Below are 21,871 nucleotides of genomic sequence, written 5' to 3'. Positions count from 1 at the left end.
ACCTGGGTCAGTCACAAGCAAGGCAAGTACCTTACCCATTGTATTATCTCTCAGACCCAAAAGCGTCTTTAATTTTAACAGTATTTCAATTTTTTTTTCAGAACCAAAAGCTTGACACATTATTGTGTGTGTCAGTAGGAAATTGATTAATTGATCCAGAACATCAATGTTTGAATCACAAGAGAGAAAATTATACCCCATATTGATTGGAACCTTATTTAAAATCCTTAACAGTTTCAGTTTTACTGATAGGCCCTGATACATAAGAAAAGTTGGTTCAAAGTCACAAGTCTTTGGTCACAGAGTTTTTCTCATCCAAGGAGAACACAAAAGACACACGTTTTCTAAGTCACTCCATTTTCTAATCAAGAAAATATTGAGCTAAACCAAGAACATATAAAGGATCTCTGGGCCCTACTTCATGCCCTAGTTCTTTCAGTTACACCCCTTCCTAATGAAAATGGATCTTAAATGTCTGTAATTATCCACCCATGTTGTTGGATTCAATGTTTCATTCAGATAGAACAAACGTTTAGGGTTTAATCACGCTGAACTTATTAATATATACATGTGTAATAACTGGGATTTGTATAGAGCTTTTCCTCAGACGAGCTTAAAAACAAGATATTTCCTCAAATATCACACTGTTTTAGAGACACACCCAGGACATGATGGTCACCTGAACTTGCTGCTGACGCTTGCAGAGAATCCATAGGTTTCCTAAACGTCCACGGCGGGCAGCTGGAATGGGCACGGGGCAGCTACCACCAGCACTGATGCCAATCATTCTCCCACAAATACTTGATGTCTTGAAATAAACTGTCAGTCCCTTTAATCTGCATCATCACGATGAACGCTCCCAGGGAGTCCCACAGACAGATGTGGAACTGAGACGCCATGGCTATATCACCAGAAAGCTACCACAGCACAAGTCATTCAAACTAACATTTCGTCATAGACCATGTGCTCTGTGTCCAAAATGCCCTCTTTCTAGAAGCAGTGCAAACACTATTGTAGGAAAAAAAAAAAACTGCTAGAAAAGAGACCAGAGTGACACCTAGCTTTCCTGTTGTCTGGTTGTGGCAGGCTCTTATCTCAGTAAATGTCACTTTGGCTCTGATGATAAGGACTAGGCATATCAGTTTTGAGAGTGCTCTGCTTTTATTTTTTCCTTGTAGAAAATAATTTAGGGGCCGGAGAGATAGTATATCAGGTAAGACACTTGCATACGACTGACCCAGGTTTGATCCCAAGTACCACATACAGTTCCCTGAATATTGCCAAGAGTGATCGCTGACCACAGAACCAGAAGCAAGCCATAAGAACATTCAAGTGTGGCTTGAACACATTCCACCCCCCCCCCAAAAAATGATAAATTTAGGGACCCATGAATATAGCCCATAGTGCTTGAGTGCACACTTTGTATCTAGAATTTCTGGATTTAATTCCTGACATTGCATAAGCCCCTGAGCACCACCAGGAGCAACTCCCAATTACTAAGCCAGGAATTACCTCCTAACACCACCAGATGTAACCTAAAAAAAAATGTAATCAATAATAAAAAAAGGTAATAAGGTAAAGGTAAAGGTAAAGGCCCTCCCATTGATTGTCGATTTGCTCGAGTGGGCCCAGTAACGTCTCCATTGGAGACTTTGTTGTTACTGTGTCTGGCATATCGAATACTCTCGGTGGCTTGCCGGGCTCTCTGAGAGGGGCGGAGGAATCGAACTCGGGTCGGCCATGTTGGCTACGTGCAAGGCAAACGCCCTACCGCTGTGCTATCGCTCCACCAAACCAAAAGTAATGACTTTTCTAATAAATCAAGAGAGTGAAAGAACAAAATGAATGCCATTTCAGATATTCTGGAACAAACGGGGTAAAAGCAGAGGTGGAAGAAAGAGAAAGTAAGAAATGGTACCAAAAGAAAGGGACTTCAAGAAACAAACAGACTAAAGTATTAAAGAGAGGAAAAACAAAAGAAGATACATCAGAGACAATCAGAAAACGAGGAAGTGAGAGCAGAAAATCAAGAAGATTTCAAGAATCAGACAAGCCAGACTCAAAAGCGGTCAGTAGAACATGCACACGAGTAACAGCAAGCCCATCATCACACACTTGAAACCAATAAACAAAACTGATCTATTAGGGAGTAGCCCAAAGAGTTTGTTTGAGTCCTAGGTTTGATCCCCAGTACCTCACAGTCCGAGAGTACCTCAGGGAGTGGCCCCAAAACAAAAAATAAAAAAGATTTATCAAGATGGTTGGGAAGACATTCATGTGAACATAATTTCTCTTGAAATTAAAACTGCTTAAGAGACAAGGAGACAGGTCAAAGGGCTAATGTGCACATGCAGGATGGCAGACACGGCAAAGGGCTTCACATGCCGGAGACCCAGGTTCAGTCTGTGGCACCATATTGCCCCCAGGAAACATATCAGAGTGGGATCAAAAAAACACACAAAGCCAAAATTAAAATTTTTGTACTAACCACTCCAACAATGACAACTAGCAGACAAGGGCAGTCCAATGGCTAGGCCTGTTCCCCACATGGCAACCTGCTCCACCCAGGCCATAAGGAAGTTAAAATACCCTCCTCCTCCTTCAGGAATGAGGAAACATGCAAGAACATATCCGGGGGCTCTCTGATTATGAACATAGTTTCCTACACAAGAAAGGTTTCTTTTTAATGCTTTTTAATTTTTTTTAAATTTTTAATGCTTTTATTTTCTCAAGTTATTATATTTATATATGTTCTCCATATATGAATATGATTACAAAGTATAGCAAGCACAAGTAGAAAATGGGTCACACATTTCCATTCAAGTTCAGCCCTTCAAGACAAAGGACATTCACACTTACAATGTGTTATGATTACTTAATATTTTAAATTTTATTAAAGCATCATGATCTACAAAGTTATTCAGATTTGAGTTTTAGACATACGGTGACCCACCCTCAGTTCCACAACCAGTGTCAACTTCCCTCCACCAGAGTTCCCAGGCTGATCCTTGGCAGGCACATTTTTAAGTCTGGTTGTTGTAGTTTGAATCTTATGTTTTCAGTATTGCTGGTTGTGTCCCAAGCAAACTTAAAAATAATGAGACATTGAGTTCCACATTTACTCATTGTAGAACATCTCTTTTAAAAGGCTTTTTTGAGGGGCTAGGACAATAGTATAGTGGGCAGGACACTTGTCTTGCGTATGCCCTACCTGGGTCCAATTCCCAGCATTCCCATGCGGTCCCCTGAGCACCACCAGGAGTAATTTCCGAGTGCAGGGTCAGGAGTAAACCCTGAGCATTGCTGGGAATGACTCAAAAACAAACCCTAAAATGTTTAAAGAAATTTTTATTATTTTTTCATTTTCATAAATTATATTCTTTGGAATTTATCCGGAAAAAAATTCTGGGACACACCTGATGGACACAGGGAGAGGAGTAATAAGAAGCAGAGCCATCAGCATGAGGGAACAGTCAGAAGGAAGTGACGAAAACACAACATTCGTGCTCATCCTCACAGGACAGCAAATACCCATTATCACTGAGCACTTGGGCCCAAACAGATTCAAATCAAATATGTTGTTATAAACTCGAAGCGACCATATTTGAGACAGAAATAGCTTCGATTAAAAATCAAAGTATTGAAGAGAGGTAGAGCAAACGCCATCAGTGTGTGGACCTGGGTTCAATGAATAGCACTCCACACAGATACACAAACACACATGATTCTCAGGACACAACCATTCTTGGTCCACAGAGTGTTTTTGTTTTTGTTTGGATTTTTTTTTGAGCACCTCAGTGCTTTATCTATATGGCGCAGTAGTGCTATATAGTCTAAGATGTCAGTTGAAGAAGAATGCAAGTGTAGTGGAGGATGGACATTCAATGAAATGCTGGGACTAAAAGTCCCATGGAGAAGAAAGAGGGTTTGGTAGGGCTGGGTTGACAATGAATCAGACTATTATACATCAAGGGTGTTGTTTGTAAAATATCTGGCCCAAAGGTGCAATTAAACCCCCTTTAAAAGCACCAGGTTTCTCAAACCCTGGGTCCACGAGCTCTCGGGTTTGACTCCTCTGTTTCTCTTTGCAACATAGGTAAGTCCTTCAAGAAAAATACCTATTTGTGTTTTCTTAAGTGTTCCCCTCTGTTGATACTTGTTTATAGACAGCTCGACTGTGCAGGGTAATTTTGCCTTTCTATATAACTCTATTACATTGATATGTCCCTGTTGGAATGAGAGACACAAAGGTAATAATTTTAGAATATTTCTCTGATATCTTCAGGAAGGCAGCATCAGAAGGCAGTTTCTGTCTTATTTTACAATCACTGCCATGTGTCTTAGTGCACTGAAATACCTCTAGATCACTTCTGTAGGCTTTGGGTCTTCAAAGGAAAGAAACTATTCCTTATTCATGTCATATTTCCAAACCACACAGTCGTGCTGGCAGGAAATATCTTTAAAACGTGTTTATCAACTAAATGAATTCCAAAAGCCACTATAAATGAATCTTCTAGCTGCCAATGGCCTAGAGCACAGGTGGCAAATGGTTGTAGACATTGTATAAGATTCAAGAACTATGCAAATGCAGAGTCCAGGGTCTCACAAACAATAATCTAAATCAGTATCTCTGAAGGTAGGTTCTGGCATCTATTTCTCTAAAGGTCTCTGGTGATTCTAAAGAAAGGCAGAAATGGGAACCACACACAAATATACCATTCAAACTAGGAATCTAGCATTTTATCATGTCTCCATTCAGCAAACACTTATTGAACTTTTACTGTATTCTAGGCAGTATGAAATAGGTAAGATCTGCCTCTGAACTTTGCCAAATGATCTCTGAAAGAGTCAGATTAGATGTAAGCAATTAATAGATAATGTGGCATATATCATAATAGGAACAAGTACAAAGGAAAAGAAAATCTGGTGTAGACTATGGAACCCCTCTCTCAGCACTGTCCACATGGGCTACTTTGGTTATTGAAATTGAAGACCATACAGTCTTAATTTTAGGAGACTTATATGCAGTACATTTATTGCCACAGAACATAGGGGACATATTCAGTTTCTGCTTTTTTCTTTGCACATATTACAATAAAAGCAATATCATTAGAAATGAAGACTGGGGATTTGAGGTGATGGGCATGAATCTTCTAAATCTCTGTTATATGATTGTGTTTTAGAAACTCATAGAACTTCACTAAAAAGGGAATAAATTTAAAAATAAAAGCGGGTCGAAGCGATAGTACAACAGGAAGGTTGTTTGCCTGGCATGTGGCTGACCCGGGTTGGATCCCCGGAATCCCACATGGTCTCCTGAGCACAGCCAGGAGTAATTCCTGAGTGTAGAGCCAGGAGTAGCCCCTTAGCATGGTTAAGTGTGACCCAAACAGGAGGAAAAAAAAGAAGAGAAATGAAGGCTGAGCCAAAGGTGCCAAATTTCAAAGATTTCCAAAGCCCACTAGCACCTGGCATTAGAAATAGGTCTCAATTTGCTCTTGAATCTATCTCCAAAAGATGGAGAAAGAAGCAATTAGGAAAATAAAAACATTGACTATTTTTGTCACGTTCCAGGCACGCTGCAGTTGAAAAAGCAAAATGCTTCCCTGTCTCCTGAAGAGTATCATCAGCATCATTGATGTTTTCCACAAGCATTCAATGAATTACGAGGATTGTCACCGGCTTAACAAGACAGAACTTAAGAAACTTCTCCAACAAGAATTGGAAAATGCTCTAGAGGTAAGAGAACACTCTTCTTCCCCAGTTACTGATCAGGGGGTTGTCTATCTTCTTGACTCCTCTTCCCTTTCCCTCTCTGGCTTTCCATGAGTCTCTAGTTATTTCCTCAGGATTATTACAAGGTCCTCTTTCTCTGGTCATTCCTTAAGGATTGATATTCTCTGAAATTCTCAGTCTGCATTCATCTGTGCAATGTCACCAATATTCTTTGTTTCAACTTCTTTAAACCTTCCAGAGTCAACTCTTCACTCCAGATTTCTCTCCTGAACTTCAGACACTTTAAACATTTATTAAATATCCCTTGCATATTACATCATTTCATTTTACATTATGTAATATACCTGGAATGTTACATAAAGATTGCAAAGTCATTCTTTGAAAAATAACCCTCTCAAATGTTGTTGTCCTCCTACATTTTGTATTTCAGAAACATCACTCACTACTTTGTCTAGTCCAAGGTCCTGGCCATCAGTCCTAATACCTTTATCTTTATAAATTTATCATATCAAATTCAATCACAATGTCCTACTATTCCAACTTCTAAACCAAAAGCTCACAGGCCTGGACATCTCTATCAAGTTCTCCCCTCTGAAATGTTTTAGAACACTGAGGTCTCTTCCTGGAAATTCAATATCCCCCTAATGAATTGTACCCTCACCTCTGCTCCTCTCCTTCCCTATCACCATCACTTACAATCTATTATCACACTACAGCCAAAGTAATCTGGTTTAAGTATTTGTCTTTTAGACTCCCATTTTATCCCAGGGATACTTATTAGACTGTGTAATAATTGTTCTCTTTATTTGTCTATGAATGCAATGATCATGTCTGTTACACTTTCCTTTCTGTTTTTATCTTCTGGAACTATTCTTGGAATATATACATTTATTCACTCATTCAGCTGATATTCACTTGGTATCAATTAAGAGCCAGTATCTTTCTAGGCTTCAGAAAAAAATAGAAGGTGGGTGGAGAGATAGGACAGCAGGTAGGGAATTTGCCTTGACCAGAGCTCAATCCCCAGCATCCCATATGGTCCCCTGAGTAATGCTGCCAGGAGTAATCACTGGCTACAATGCCAGGAGTAACCTTTGAGCATTTCTAGGTGTGTCCCAAAAATAAACCAAAAACAAAAGTAAATTAAAAAAAGACATATTTGTACTTTCAAATAGTTTACATACTAGATCATCAAAAAATTATATAAGTAAAGATAACAAATGTTCTCTTCTAGTAGAGAATCAGAGTAGTTTCTTTGAGGAAGTGAGATTCTCACATAAGATGTGAAAGATATAAGAAGTTAGTTGGGCAAAGAATGGAAAGGAAAAGATTCCAGAGGGAAAAAGAACTTCTCTGTCAAACAAAATTAATAAATAAAATTATTGTGTGGAGAACCAGCTTAATATGTTTACAAAACTGGAAGGAATTCTCTATAACTGGTCAGGAGGAAGGACAGGATATGAAGGTAGTGAACCAGGAGAGGAACTCATCATAAGGATCTTTGCAGAACGCGTTAAGAAATTCAGGATTTTTCCCCTAAACCTAACAGGAAGCCAATAAGAAATCTTTAATGGAGGAAAAACAAGATTTACTTTATGGGTTTATCTTTTAAACACTTGATTTCTGGGTGGAAAAATGTATCATAAAGGCACAAGAGCAGAAACAAACTGACTTATTTTAAGGCTACCATAGCAATACAGACAGAAGGTGTTAGTAGCTTAGACTGGAGTACAAGCAATGGGGGAAAAAGAAACATATGTGTTGATAACATTTTAAAGATAGAAACAGAAAGTTTTGTCTTAGGTTGAACTTAAAGGTAAATGTGAAGAAAGAATCAAAGGCAACTACCAAGATTCTGACATGAGAAACTAGAAGGGTGATGATGCCATTGATTGAAATGAGGAAAATTTGATGAGAAGTAGATGCAGAGGAAAGTCAAGAAATCGGGTTTTGACAAAAAAGAGAAAGAAATCGGGTTTTTAAATGTTTAATTCCTTCTTCCTGTTACATATCACAGAAAAGATGCACGAAAATAGTTCGGTATAAAGGTATGATGCTCAGAGCAGCAACCTGGTTCAGTGACAAAAATCTACTCATTGGCCAGAGAGATAGTTCAGGAGTTCAAGTACTTGTCTGGCATATAGCTGACCCTGGTTTGGTCTTCAGCACTGCATATAGTCCCCTGAGCATCACCAGAAGTGATTCCTGAGTGCAGAGTCAGGAGTAAATCCTGAGTACCACCAAGGGTAGCCCCCAAATAAAAACAAACAAAATTATCATCATCTTCTGTTTTCTGATCAAAAAAAATACAAGGTTTGATAGATTATAAGGTTCAAATGTAAAAAGGGTGTTAAAGATAAAATCTTGAGAAACTCCAATATTTAGAGACCAATATTTAGAGATTATAAATGAGAATTTGAAAGTAGAAAGTGCTTGCTCGGTTTGGGAGTCGGTGGCTGGGAGTGGGCAGAGATATGGGAAGAAACACATGAAAGTGCTATGATTATGGAATTCAAGACAAGATGATGCTTTCCAAGTAAGGATTAATGAATTGTGTCAATCGATTCTGAGTGGTTAAGTTAAATAAAAATTGAGGAGCCAACGAGATAATACAGGAATTAAGACACTTTGCTTATATGCCTGCGCTCCCAATTCTATCTCTGGCACAGAATCAGTCACCCAAGCACCACCAAGAGTTATTCCTGAGCACAAGACAGCAATAGGCCCTGTGGCGCATCCAAAACACACACACACACACACACACACACACACACACACACACACACATTCGCTCTCCAAAATGAGAATGGAAAGAGTTCGTTCATTGTATTTGTCATGAAGCAACCACTTTGCAGTGATGGTAAAATAAATGACAGAGTGACACAGATGAAAGAGTAAATAAATAGGGGCATTTTCAGATAATTCTTAAGAAACTTGGAGGTAAAGATTGAGAAGAAGTATATGTGGTATCTAAAAAAGAAAGAGAGGTAGGGTGCAAGTAAGACTTTTATATTACTGATAACAAAGCATACTGTTATACTTTGCTAAATTTAGAGGAAAAGGAGATTATCAGAACAATTCAGTCTATCAGAAAGTAGAGAAAATAAGCTCAATAAAACAAATAGGTAGATTGGCATTTGAAACTCGTGAAATTCCCCAGAGATCTTAGAGGGGGGGAAAATACACAGTGAAGATTTGTTCCTCTGTTTAGATAAAGGCCCTTAGATACAGAAGAGAAATCCACTTTGGTGATTTGTATTTTATATTTGAAACATTAGAAAGGATCACCAATAAGAATGATAGAAAGAGAACATGTTGGTGCTTAGTAAATATTTAGAACAATGGTTTATGCTATATTCTAGTACTATTTATTGAACATAAGTATGTTCTTCATTGTAAACTCAAAATATAAAACATATATATTACGTCGTGGAAAACAGCGGGTAGGGCGTTCGCCTTACACGCGGCCAACATGGCCGACCTGAGTTCGATTCCTCCGCCCCTCTAGGAGAGCCCGGCAAGCTACCGAGAGTATTCGATATGCCAGACACAGTAACAACAAAGTCTCCAATGGAGACGTTACTGGGCCCGCTCGAGCAAATCGACCATCAACGGGAGGGCCTTTACCTTTACCTTAACAAAAAGAGAGACAGGATTGTTGTAGATTCCCTAAGAAATTTTTTTAACAAAAAAGATACTAAAAGGATTATCAAGGGAAAATACACTACTTTCTTTCTTGGTTGTTTTCTCATAGGATACAAGTAATTCTGAGACAACAGAGAAAATCCTCCAACAACTGGATCAAAATGGTGACAAAACAGTTGATTTCAGTGAATTTATTTTGCTTTTGTTTGGAGTGACAAAAACTTATTATGCATGCTTAAAAACTCTTCTCTGTCCTGAATTTGTAAAAAGTGATAGAAAATCTGAAAGTCAAGAGCAACAAGCAACAGAACTAGAAGCCAAGCATTTGGAGAAAGAAAAATTCCGAGGAAAAACCCAGAGCCAAGAGTTCCAAGCTGCTCAGAGAGATGAAATGCAAGAACAGATCCCAACACCCAGTGCTGATGAGAATTGTAGAATGAGAGAGCAGAGTTTAGAATCACAACACACTAAGAGACACCAAGCTAAATTGCTAAGCCCTGAACCACAAAATGCTGGAAGTCACCAAGAGAAAAAGCAAATCCAAATTCCAGGGGATACTAAGAGCTACCAAGATAGGAACCAGGACCTAAGATACCATGATGTTGAGAAGAACCAAATGAAAGACCAGATGTCAACATCACAGTGTGATGAAAAGGACCAAGTAAGAGACAGGAACCCAGATCCCCAAGATGTTCAGAAACACCACATGAAAGAACAGATCACGACACCAAGAGATAATGAGAACCGTCAAGTGATAACTCAGAACCTAGACTCTCAGGACGTTGAGATACATCAGGTAAAAGATGAGATCACAACACTAAGACATGATGAGAGTCATCAAGTTAGAGATCACAGGCTACAGTCACGTAATGTTCCCCAAGATGAAGCAAGATGCCTGAGTCTTGAACCCCAGAATGATGAAAGACTCCAAATAAGAGACTTGATCCAAATATCATGGCATGATATGAGTCAACAAGGAAGAAGTCACATTGTAGAATCCCAGGATGCTGATAGAATCCAAGTAAGGGATACGACACCTAAACTTCAGAGTCATGGACAATACCAGAGATCTGACAATGACCTAAGCCCTGTGACCTGGGAAGTTCTCAAAAAACAAATAAGAAACCAAATCCCAACACCAAGAAATGAAGACAGTCTTCAAGAACAAGATCAGAAGCCGAGTTTCCAGGATTTTCAGAATAATAAAGTTAGAAATCAAATCACAACAGCATATGATAATGAGCAACAGCAAATTAAGGGTTCAAGCCTAGCATCCCAGGAATCTAGAAGTTGTCACGGGAGAGATCAGATCCCAACAGAAATTGATGATAGGAGTCTTCAAATGAGAGACCAGAACCCAGAATTCCAATTTAACATGAGACAAAAAAGTAGAAAGCAGACTCCAATACCGACCGCTGATGAATACCACAAAGAAGGAAACCAGAATCCAGAACAAAATAGCAGTGAAATGCAAAGTGGAGAACAGAGACCTTCCCCAAAACGGAATGAGGTAGAAGGAGGTAGAGATCAGGCAGTAGCAGCAACAATTTTTGAGAGAAGATACCAAGCTAGAGATATGGCTCCACAACCCAGGTCCAATGAAGCACAAAAAATTCGAGAACAAAGACTAGAGGCGAAAGAAGATGAGGTACAACAGGTGAGTGCTCAAAACTCAACACCAACAGATGAAGAGAGGCATCCAGTGAGAGAACTGAACTCAGATATTCAAAATGGTGGGAAACATACAATTAGGTTACAGAGACTATCCCCATGGGAGGATGAAATTCTAGGAGTTAGTGACCAGACTCCAATAATATACGAAAATGGGAAATACAAGATAAGGATTCAAATGCTAGGGACAGCAAATGAGAAGTGTCAAATCAGAGACTCAAGCCCAGAGTTCAGGGAGAATGGGAAAAACCAATTTAAGAAAGAGAGTACAGCAACATATGAAAAATGCCCAGTGAGAGACATAAGCCCAGAAGTGAATAATGAAAGGAAATACCAAGTTATGAAATATAATTCAGAACCTAGAAATGATGGGATACAACAAGTCAGAGACCTAGGTCCAGAAAATGTGAATAATTGGACAAACCAAGTAAGGGAGCAAGTATCATCTCCAACAGAGGATGAGGGACACCAACTAAGATATGAAGCTCCGGCAACAAGTGATGTTGGGAGAAGTAAAGTTAAGAAGCAGAGACCAGCTCAAGGACAAGATGAAAGATTCCAGTATAGATATCAATTGGAAGATGAGAGTAGTAAATTTAGAGAACCAAATCTCGACCCCAGCAACAATGGGGAATACCTGGTAAGAGACCTGAACATTGAACTCAATAATTACAGGAGGAAACAAGTTAAGGAACAACAAGAAATTTTCAGGAATAAAGGTAGACAGCAAGTTAGGGGGCAGGGACCAAATCCAACAGGAAATGAAAATCATAGAGTGAGAGACCAAACCCCAGCACTAAAAGATGATGGGAGATATCAAGAGAAACATGTGATTCCAGAAGTCTGGAATGAGGGGAAACAGCTAGTTAGGGAGCAGGTTCCAAATCTATCAGACTATGACAGGCAGCAAGAGAGAGTAAAAATCTTAGCACCAATTGATGATAGAGAATACAATCTTACAGTGCAGGAACCATCTCTAAAACATTATGAAAGAGTCCAACACAGAGACCAAATTCCTCTACCCAGGGATGATGATAGAAACCAAATGAGAAACCTGAGTCTTGAACCTAGTAATACTGGGAGGCACCAATTTAGTGAGGAGAGACCAGAACCCAGGAACAATGAGAGGCAACTAGTTAGGGAGCAGAGACAAACTCTAACAGACTATGAAAGATACCAAATGAGAAAACAAACTTCAGTATCAAAAGATGATAAGATACACCATGTTGCAAAACAGAGACAATCTCTGGGACAACATGAAATATTTCCACATAGGGATCATATCCCCCTACCAAGAAATGATAGAAGATGCCAAGTGAGAGAACTGAGCCCAGAACCCAGGAATGAGTGGGAAAGTCAAGATGAAATACAGAGACCAGCTCCAAAAAATTATAAAACTTTGAGGCACAGAGACCAAATATCTGAACCCAGGGATGATTACAGAAGACAGGTAAGAGCTCCGAGTCCTAAACCCAAAGATGATGCTAGATCTCACAGTAGGGAGCGGGGACTAGAATTTAAGAGTAATGAGAGAAAAGAAGTTATGGAAGATAGAGTGACTCCAACAAAATTTGAGAACCATCAAATGAGAAAACAAATATTAGCACCAACAGATGATGAGAAATACCCTGTTACAGAGCAGAGATTAGTTCCAGCAGAAGATGAGAGATACAGAGTGAGAGACCAAACCCCAGCACAAAGGTATGATAGGAGACACCAAGAGAGAGATGTGAGACTGCAGCTTGATAATAACGAAAATCAAGTTAGGAGACCAGCTCCAATGCCGTATGAAATATCCCAACATAGATACCAGGTTTTCTCATCGAAGGATTATGCAAGATACCAAGAGAGGGACCAGAGCCCAGAAACTATTCATGATGAGAGAAATCAAATTAGGGAGCAGAGACCAGTTCTTAGACAACATGAAAGATTACAACTTAGAGACCTAATATCAGATACAAGCAATGGCAGGCAATATCAAGTGAGAGTCCTAAGCCCAGAGCCCCATGATGATGAAAAACAAAAATTTAGGGGATGGAGGCAAACTCCATCAGAAGATGAAGGACACCAAATAAGAGACCAAACTTCAGCACTCAGGATTGATGGGCAACACCAAGATAGAGACAGGAGACCAGAAATTAGGAATGATGTGACAATTCAAGGCAAAGAGCAAAGGCCAGTTCCAAGGGAGCATGAAAGACTCCGAGAGAGAGATAATATCTTCATATCAGGGGATGATGGGAGACATTTAGAGAGAGACCTAATTTCAAAATGCTGGAGTGATTGGAGAAGCCAATCTAGGGAACAGAGACCATCTCCAAAACAGTATGGAAGATCCCAGCATGAAGACCAGATACCTTCAGCAAGGGATAATGAAGGGTATCAGGCAAGAGACAGGAGTACTAAGATCAGGAATTATGGGGATTATCAATTTAGGGAACAGCAACTCAAACCCAAGAATGAATGGAGCCATCAAATAAAAGAGCAGATACTAACTCCAAGAGAATATGAGAACCCCCAAGTAAGAGAACACACCTCAGTGACAATAGAAAATGGGAAACGTCAAATGAGAGAACTAAGTCCTGACCCTAACAATGATGAGAGACACAAATGTAAGGAGCCTTCAAAAGAATGTCAAGCATCCCAATATCAAGACTGCACTCAACTACCAAGAGACAATAGAAAACACCAAGAGAGAGCACTGAGCCCACAACCCAGGAATGATGAGAGAAGTCAAGTTAGAGACCAGAGACCAGGTCCAAGGCAATTTGAAACTTTCCAACGTAGAGACCAAATCCCTGAACTGAGGGATGATGACAGAAGACAAGTAAGAGATCTGAGCCCTGAACCTAAGAATGAGGAGAAATATCTTAATAGGGAGGAGACACCAGCTTCAAGACATTATCAAAGATTCCAGCATAGAGACCAAACCCCAGCACCATGGGATGAGGATGCAAAAAGCCCAGCAAGAGAACTCAGTCCTCAGCCGAGTAATGATGTGACAGGCCTGAACCCAGAGCCCCAAAATGATGGAGGATCCCAAAGAAAAGACATGAGACCAAAACTCAGTAATGATGAGATAGACACTCGTGAGCAAAGGCCACCTTCAAGTTCTGGCAGAGGCTCATCTCTAAGAAAAAACGGCTATGAAGCCAAAGAGCCACTAGGGGACGCACAGGATCAAAAGTATTTTTCTGGGCAGGAAAAAAGTGAGGTTAGAAGTTCAGATCCTCAGAGATCAGCACTCCCCAGAAAAATTGGTCCAATTACCTGTGAGGTATACTTGATTCCTAAACAGAAAGGTAACTGGTTGTGCTATTGCCTACACGAACCACCTAAAATGAAAAATAAAGGCAATAGGCTAACTTCCCCAGATCTGGGGCTGTTTGGAGATGATAGGAGGGGAGGAAGTTATCACTACTACCCAATTTGGGATCCCGAAGAATATCTGTCCCGAGACAGGGAAGAAAGATGGGAAGACTGTGTTGATGATGGTGATCAGCAGAACAAACCCTATCATATTCGCAAGCCTGGAAGCAAATCTATGCAGAGCCCCCAGATACCAGAGGAGACCAGTTCCTCTGATGATGAGTTCTGAAGTCCCTTCCAGATACTACAAGATATTTCATCTTCCTGATTGGTTGAACAAGTTGTTTTAGGCATTCTTGCTTTCTTTCTCCATTGATCTTATCATAGCTCTAACCTACAAGAAGTAGAATTCTTCAACTTTTGGTTTCTGGGATACTTTTTATGGAATGATTTTAGGGACATTAAATGTTAAGTAATATCTTAGAATAAGCTTATGATTCTAACATAACTGAGTTATCAAGAAATATCTGGAGTAGCTGCATGTTCAAACTATTACCCTTACAAAAATTAACAATAAATAATTAGCAAGTATTCATTTCTCCAGTTTCTTCCATTCTTTTGAAATCCATCACTCTCAAGTTAAGAACCAATAAAATATTAACCACAGCCTCTAGACCAAAACTTATTTTTCACTCAAAAAACATTATCACTCATAAGATAGAGAAGTACGGGCTTGCAGTGACAGGGCATTCGAGGCCTCTCGGGATGGGGGCAGAGCCGGCCATTCCCCCCACCTGGACAAGACCCCAAGTTGCAGTCCACAAACAGCTCCTTCATTCCTGAACGGCTATGATCCCAGAGGCACACATTGCTTACTTTGCATATCAGGAGAGGTCGCACGTAAGAATAGTCCTGGTGCCCGCATACCAGAGCCATGCTCTTAGAAGTTCATGGTCGCCGGGATTCCATCTGGAGAAGGCGGGGAGACAGCACCTACCCCATCTGGGACATCCCAGTGATATTGGCTTGGTATGGGGCCCGGAGAATTCTCTGGATGTTGTAGGGCCCACCAGCCAGGTTTCTTGACCTGCTGTGTGCAGCAAGATGACTCTGGGGGTTAGTTGAGGGCATGACTTCCGGAATCAGAGACTGACTGGCAGCCGGGGTGGAACTGCCCGGCCCTGCGTTCCCATGAAGTTCGGAAGAATAATCCTGGTGCCTGCATACCAGAGCCATGCTCGTAGAAGCAAAGGCCGTTATATTTAGAACAAACTTATAAAATTTAAGATACAAAGCAACAAATGGGTCTACTTTTATCACTGAAAGGTATTATTACCATCATCCAACTATTGAGCAACTATCCTGTACTTCTCCGCACACATGAAGGTACTGGCAGAGGGACAAAGCCACGCGGGTTCTGGAGCCGAGATCTCCAAGCCTACTCGGATTTGGGCCAAGCATCCTCCACCCAGATCCTCCAAATTCCAGTAGGCAGGGGTCACACCCACCAACTGGCCCCCTGGCGCCATGTAATCCCATCAACGGCCAAGACTCAGAGACTATAAAAACCAGCTCCCGGAACCGACATCTTATTATGACATCTTATTATCTCATTCCTACTTTGGACATACTGTCAGGCTACCGAATGTAACCTGCCCACATGGCAGAGTCTGGCAAACTCCCTGTGGCGTACCCAATATGCCAAATACCAGTAACAATGATGGGTCTCATTCTCCTAAAGAGCCTTGAATATAATCTCAGGGCTAGGATGAAGGAGACGTTACTGGGGCCTGCTCGAGGCAATCGACTAATAACAGGACGGTCGTGATTCGTGATCCTGTACTGGGAGCTGTCCTGCTGTTGAGGATACGTCACAAGCAGGCTAATGCCTCTGTGTATAAATCTTGGACACAAGGCAAGTCTAAGTATGAAGGGGCTTCCACGCGCCAACAAGCAATTCTCAGACACCAGCAAAACGTTCAAGAATTAAACTCAATTCTGATACAATCAATCCAGAGAGAGAGTATCAGATTCCAGAGCTTAAAAGATTGCCACTCAATGTCTCTTTTGCAAACCACAGCACTCAAAAGGAGAGAGATAACAAAAGGGAATGCCCTACCACAGAGGTAGGGTGGGATGGAGGGAAAGGGGGTGGGAGGGATACTGGGACTGGTGGTGGTGGAGAATGGGCACTGGTGGAGGGATGGGTATTCGATCATTGTATAACTGAAACCCAAGCACAAAAGTAAGTCTACAACCGTACCTCATGGTGTTTCATTAATAAAAATTTAAGGAAAAAAAAATCTCAGTTTCCAGGTTAAAGAAACTTTTGTATATCTACACAATGGAATACTATGCAGCTGTTAGAAAAAAATGAAGTCATGAAATTTGCATACAAGTAGATCAATATGGAGAGTATCATGTTACATGAAATGGGTCAGAAAGAGAGGGACAGACATCAAAGAACTGCACTCATTTGTGGAATGTAAAGTAACATAATAGGAGACTAACACTTAAGGACACTTAAAATAAGGATCAGGAGGACTGCACCAGGGCTTGATAGCCGATCTCATGCCCTGGGGGAAAAGGTAGCTGGGATGGAGAGAGGAGCACTGACTAAATGATGGTAAGAGGCATCGCTGGGGATAGTATATGCATGTTGAAAGTAGACTGTGGACAAACCTGGTGGCTGCTTGTTACCTGTATTGCAAACCATAACAACACCCAAAAAGACAGAGAAAGAAGGAGGGATTGTGCCTGTCACAGAGGTAGGAGGTGGAAAGGGGTGGGGTCGGGGGAGGGATACTGGGAACATTGGGGGTGGGGAATGGGCACTGGTGGAAGGGTGGGTACTTGAACATTGTTTGATTGAAACATAATCATGAAAGTCTGTAAGTCTGTAAATGTATCTCACGATGATTCATTAAAATAAAAAAAATTTTAAATGCTTTAAAAATTAATTGTCACTGAGTCACTGACCTCCCGTTGTTCATCGATTTGCTCGAGCGGGCCCAGTAACTGTCCATTGGAGACTTTGTTGTTACTGTGTTTGGCATATTGAATACGTCACGGGTAGCTTGCCAGGCTCTCCAAGAGGGCCGGAGGAATTGAACTCGAGTCGACCAGGTCAGCTGTGTGCAAGGCAAACACTCTACCGCTGTGCTATCGAAAATCTCAGTTTCCAAAGACTGTCCTCTATCTCAGGTGCTCAGCATAAATAGGTCGTTATTTGCTTTTGGACAACTGGCAACATGTGAGAGGTTCCTGTATTTCCCCTCTTGTGTTCAATTAATTTGCTCAGTGTGGGCACAACCTCTAACCTTTCTCCTTTCCCTGGAGACCTCTATTCATGTTGGTATTCCTGACAAGCAGCTCCTGCCCCCACCTCCCTCAAAATTTTTCCAAAAGTTACCTTCCCTGACATCATAAGAGAATCCCTTAACACTCTTGACTCCTAGAAAATTCCAAGGATTTGGAGAGTTGTAAACGTGGAACTGTGGATGAAGACCACCAACATGCGAGGAGCATAAATAAATAAATTTATAGGTACAGATAGATATAGGTATCCTGTAAATCACATTACTACAGACTCCACCATGGTTTACATTCTAGTGGGAGAAAGTCACATGTCAAACACACCCTAACAATATGGCATACAAAGGAGAGGAAAAAGGAACTGGAACTGCAAAGCATGACAGAGTAGAAGTGGGCATATTTCTCACCATCATTAACAGAAAGATATAAAATAAATCAATTCATAGAAGAGATAGGCAAGCTATAAGCTGGAGAAACTCCTAGATCCATCAAAACAGCTTTATGATGTGGGGCAAGACTTCTTTAAGTCTTAGTTTCCCCATTTTTAAAGTGGAAATGATAAAAATAATGTTACCTATGGAGATGATCTGTTACACGAATGTCAGAAACATGTTCAAGTAAATATGCTAAAATGCTTAATGCAATGCCTGACATATAAAAAGTACTTAACAGATTATTTTTATTTACAGATATTAGTGATAGTTTAATTCATACATGGTTCTAACACCACACCCAACCACCAGAGTCCCCACTTCTCTCTGCCAATGTCCTTAAGACCCCTCCCACACACCCACTTCCCGTCCTTCAGATCAGCTCAATTCTGTAGACTCAGTCTCAGATTTGGAGCCACATCTGGCAGCAATCAGGAGCTACTCTAACTCTGTACTTGGTAGTTTCTTCTAAGAGTTCTCAGGGGATATTTCGTTGCCTTGAATCAAACCTGGGCCTTCTGCAGGTGAAGCATGTGGTCATCCCATTGAGCTGTCTCTCTAGGCCTTTAGGACTCCCTTAAACAACTTAGAAAAGCTAATCAAACACAATGAAAATAGCAATAAATTTATTTTACATCTTTAATAATGCTACAACATTAGACATTGACAATAGAGTAATCACCGTCACTGTCACTGTCCTCCTGTTGTTCATCGATTTGCTTGAGCGGGCCCAGTAACGTCTCCATTGTGACAATTGTTACTGTGTTTGGCATATCGAATACATCACCGGTAGCTTGCCAGGCATTGCCATGCGGGCGAGATACTCTTGGCAGCTTGCCGGGCTCTCCAAGAGGGGCGGAGGAATCGAACTTGGGTCGACCAAGTTGGATGGTTGCAAGGCAAGCGCCCTACCTGCTTTGCTATCGCTTCAGCCCAATGGAGTAATATATCAAAATATTTATAATTTTAATGCATTCCTTTAAATAATTCAGGTTAAGAAGGAAAGCTAAGGACTGGCGCTGAGTATATCAGTAGGGTGCTTGCCTTGCGTGTGGTCAACTTAGGTTCAATTCCCAGAACCCCATATGGTCCCCCCAAGCACAGAGCCAGGAGTTAGCCCTGAGCACCACCCGAAAACAAAACAAAAAATAAGATAACACTGTCACTGTCCTCCCGTTGTTCTTCGATTTGCTTGAGCGGACCCAGTAACGTCTCCATTGGAGACTTTGTTGTTACTGTGTTTGGTATATCAAATACATCACGGGTAGCTTGCCAGGCTGGAGCGATAGCACAGCGGGTAGGGTGTTTGCCTTGCACGCAGCCAACCTGGGTTCGATTCTCACCATCCCATAGGGTTCCCCAAGCACCGCTAGGAGTGATTCCTGAGTACAGAACCAGGAGTAATCCCTGTGGATCGCCAGGTGTGACCCAAAAAGCAAAAAAATAAGATAAAATAAGAAAATCTAAATTGTAATTAAGATATATTTTTTAAACAACAAAATCCACAAATATTAAAATCTATGACTGCCACCTTAAACATTTGATCTACTTGAAAAGAAAGAATAAAAGGAAATAAATTATTTGTCTCAATTCCTTGGAAAACTAAGATATGAAGCAGACCTAAGAAAGCAGGAGGAAAAAAATATAAGTATGTAAGTAGAAATTCATAACTAGGAAAGATAATGATCATGTAACAGATCAATAAATAAAAGAACCCAAGATATTTATAAAATTTTCAAAAATAATTAAGAAAGTAGGATCATAGATATAGCTTTATGGGATGAGCACATGCTTAGGCCTGGATTCAATCCCCTGCACCACATGGATCTCTGGACATGTGTTTGTGTTGGGGGGGGAGTCATTTGTGTGTAGATGTACATCTTTGTGGAGTAACCTCAAAACACTGGATCAAGAGTTGCCACCAGGGAGCCAGAGCAATAGCACAGTGGGGAGGGCATTTGCCTTGCACACAACAGACCCAGGGTCGATCATCAGCATCCTATATGGTTCCCCAAGCACCGCCAGGAGTAATTCCTGAGTGCAGAGCCAGGAGTAACCCCTGAGCGTCTCTGGGTGTGACCCAAAAAGCAAAAGAAGAAGAAGAAGAAGAAGAAGAAGAAGAAGAAGAAGAAGAAGAAGAAGAAGAAGAAGAAGAAGAAGAAGAAGAAGAAGAAGAAGAAGAAGAAGGAGGAGGAGGAGGAGGAGGAGGAGGAAGAAGAAGAAGAAGAAGAAGAAGAAGAAGAAGAAGAAGAAGAAGAAGAAGAAGAAGAAGAAGAAGAAGAAGAAGAAGGAAGAAGAAGAAGAAGAAGAAGAAGAAGAAGAAGAAGAAGAAAGAAGAAGAAGAAGAAGAAGAAGAAGAAGAAGAAGAAGAAGAAGAAAGAAGAAGAAGAAGAAGAAGAAGAAGAAGAAGAAGAAGAAGAAGAAGAAGAAGAAGAAGAAGAAGAAGAAGAAGAAGAAGAGCTGCCACCAGGTGTAGCTAAAACAGATAGAAAGCAAAGACAATATACATGTGCTGAAATCAAAAATATCTAGCTACAGTTACAGAAGTCTAGAGTTGTACCAACTTTATTCCTAGAGGGTATCACGGTATCACGGTCCTCCCGTTGTTCATCGATTTGTTCGAGCAGGCCCAGTAACATCTCCATCATGAGACTTCTTGTTACTGTGTTCGGCATATCAAGTACGTCACAGGTAGCTTGCCAGGCTCTGCCGTGCGGGCAAGATACTCTCGGTAGCTTGCCAGGCTCTCCGAGAGGGACGGAGGAATCGAACTCGAGTTGGCCATGTTGGCTGCGTGCAAGGCAAACGCCGTACCGCTGTGCTATCGCTCCAGCCCTAAAAGTTAAAGGAAATATCAAATAGATAGACTTGGGCTGGAGTGAGGATTTTCTCTTTACAAGAAAGAAAAGTCAGGAGCTGGCAAGATAACACAGATAGGGCGTTTGCCTTGCATGCCACTGACCCAGGTTCGATTCCCAGCATTCCATATGGTCCCCTGAGCACCACTAGGAGTAATTCCTGAGTGCAGAGCCAGGAGTAACCCCTGTGTATCGCTGCGTGTGACCAAAAAAAAAAAAAAAAAAAAAAGGAAAGTGAGTCCTAGGCCTTTACCCAGGTTTCTGGGCCCTTATCTTCCTCACAGAAAGGAATTTCAGGAGTATAGACCAGCAGTGAAGTAAAAACATTTTATTCGGAGGTTTTGAGGAAGGGGAGGGCTGGAGTGATAGCACAGTGGTAGGGCGTTTGCCTTGCGCGCAGTCAGCCCGGCCGAGCCAGGTTCGATTCCTCCACCCCTCTCGGAGAGCCTGGCAAGGTACCGAGAGTATTCAATATGCCAAACACAGTAACAAGAAGTCTCACAATGGAGACGTTACTGGGCCCGCTCGAACAAATCGATGAACAATGGGAGGACAGTGTTTGTTTGACAGTTTTGAGGAAGGGGAAGGAGGGCTGCTTTTCTAGAAGTTCCCAACTTCTCCCCACTGGGGCTGCACGTAGGTGCTTCTCACTAGGGGCTTCTTGCTAAGATAGTTGCCAAGAGGGTCGAGTTGGGAGTGGTCAATGGTCCTATTTGAAATTCCTTTCCTGGCTTCTGTTCCTGCTGGAGCTTCTCTTGGAAGGGGGTCCAGCCTTCTCTGTGCTCAGAAGGTAGGTCCTGAGGGCCTTAGGACTATGAGGTTTTATTACTCCCGAGGAATTCCATTGCCATGGAGGGGGCTGGGGAGAACTTCCCGAATCTACCTGCCTGCCTACATCAGTCCCTT

General features: G+C 41.2%; 1 protein-coding gene across 1 annotated transcript; it reads left to right on the top strand.

The window, feature by feature from the left end:
• Positions 1–5,598: 5,598 nt before the first annotated feature.
• LOC130023082 (trichohyalin-like) lies at positions 5,599–14,650 on the top strand. Its single transcript, XM_056113683.1, has 2 exons — positions 5,599–5,739; positions 9,491–14,650. Exons 1-2 carry the CDS (start codon positions 5,599–5,601, stop codon positions 14,648–14,650), a joined length of 5,301 nt encoding a protein of 1,766 aa, XP_055969658.1.
• Positions 14,651–21,871: the final 7,221 nt, after the last annotated feature.

This window comes from Sorex fumeus, unplaced genomic scaffold (assembly GCF_029834395.1).
Source record: "Sorex fumeus unplaced genomic scaffold, SorFum_2.1 ptg000001l, whole genome shotgun sequence".
Classification (NCBI taxonomy): domain Eukaryota; kingdom Metazoa; phylum Chordata; class Mammalia; order Eulipotyphla; family Soricidae; genus Sorex; species Sorex fumeus.
This window is presented reverse-complemented; position numbering and strand designations above follow the sequence as displayed.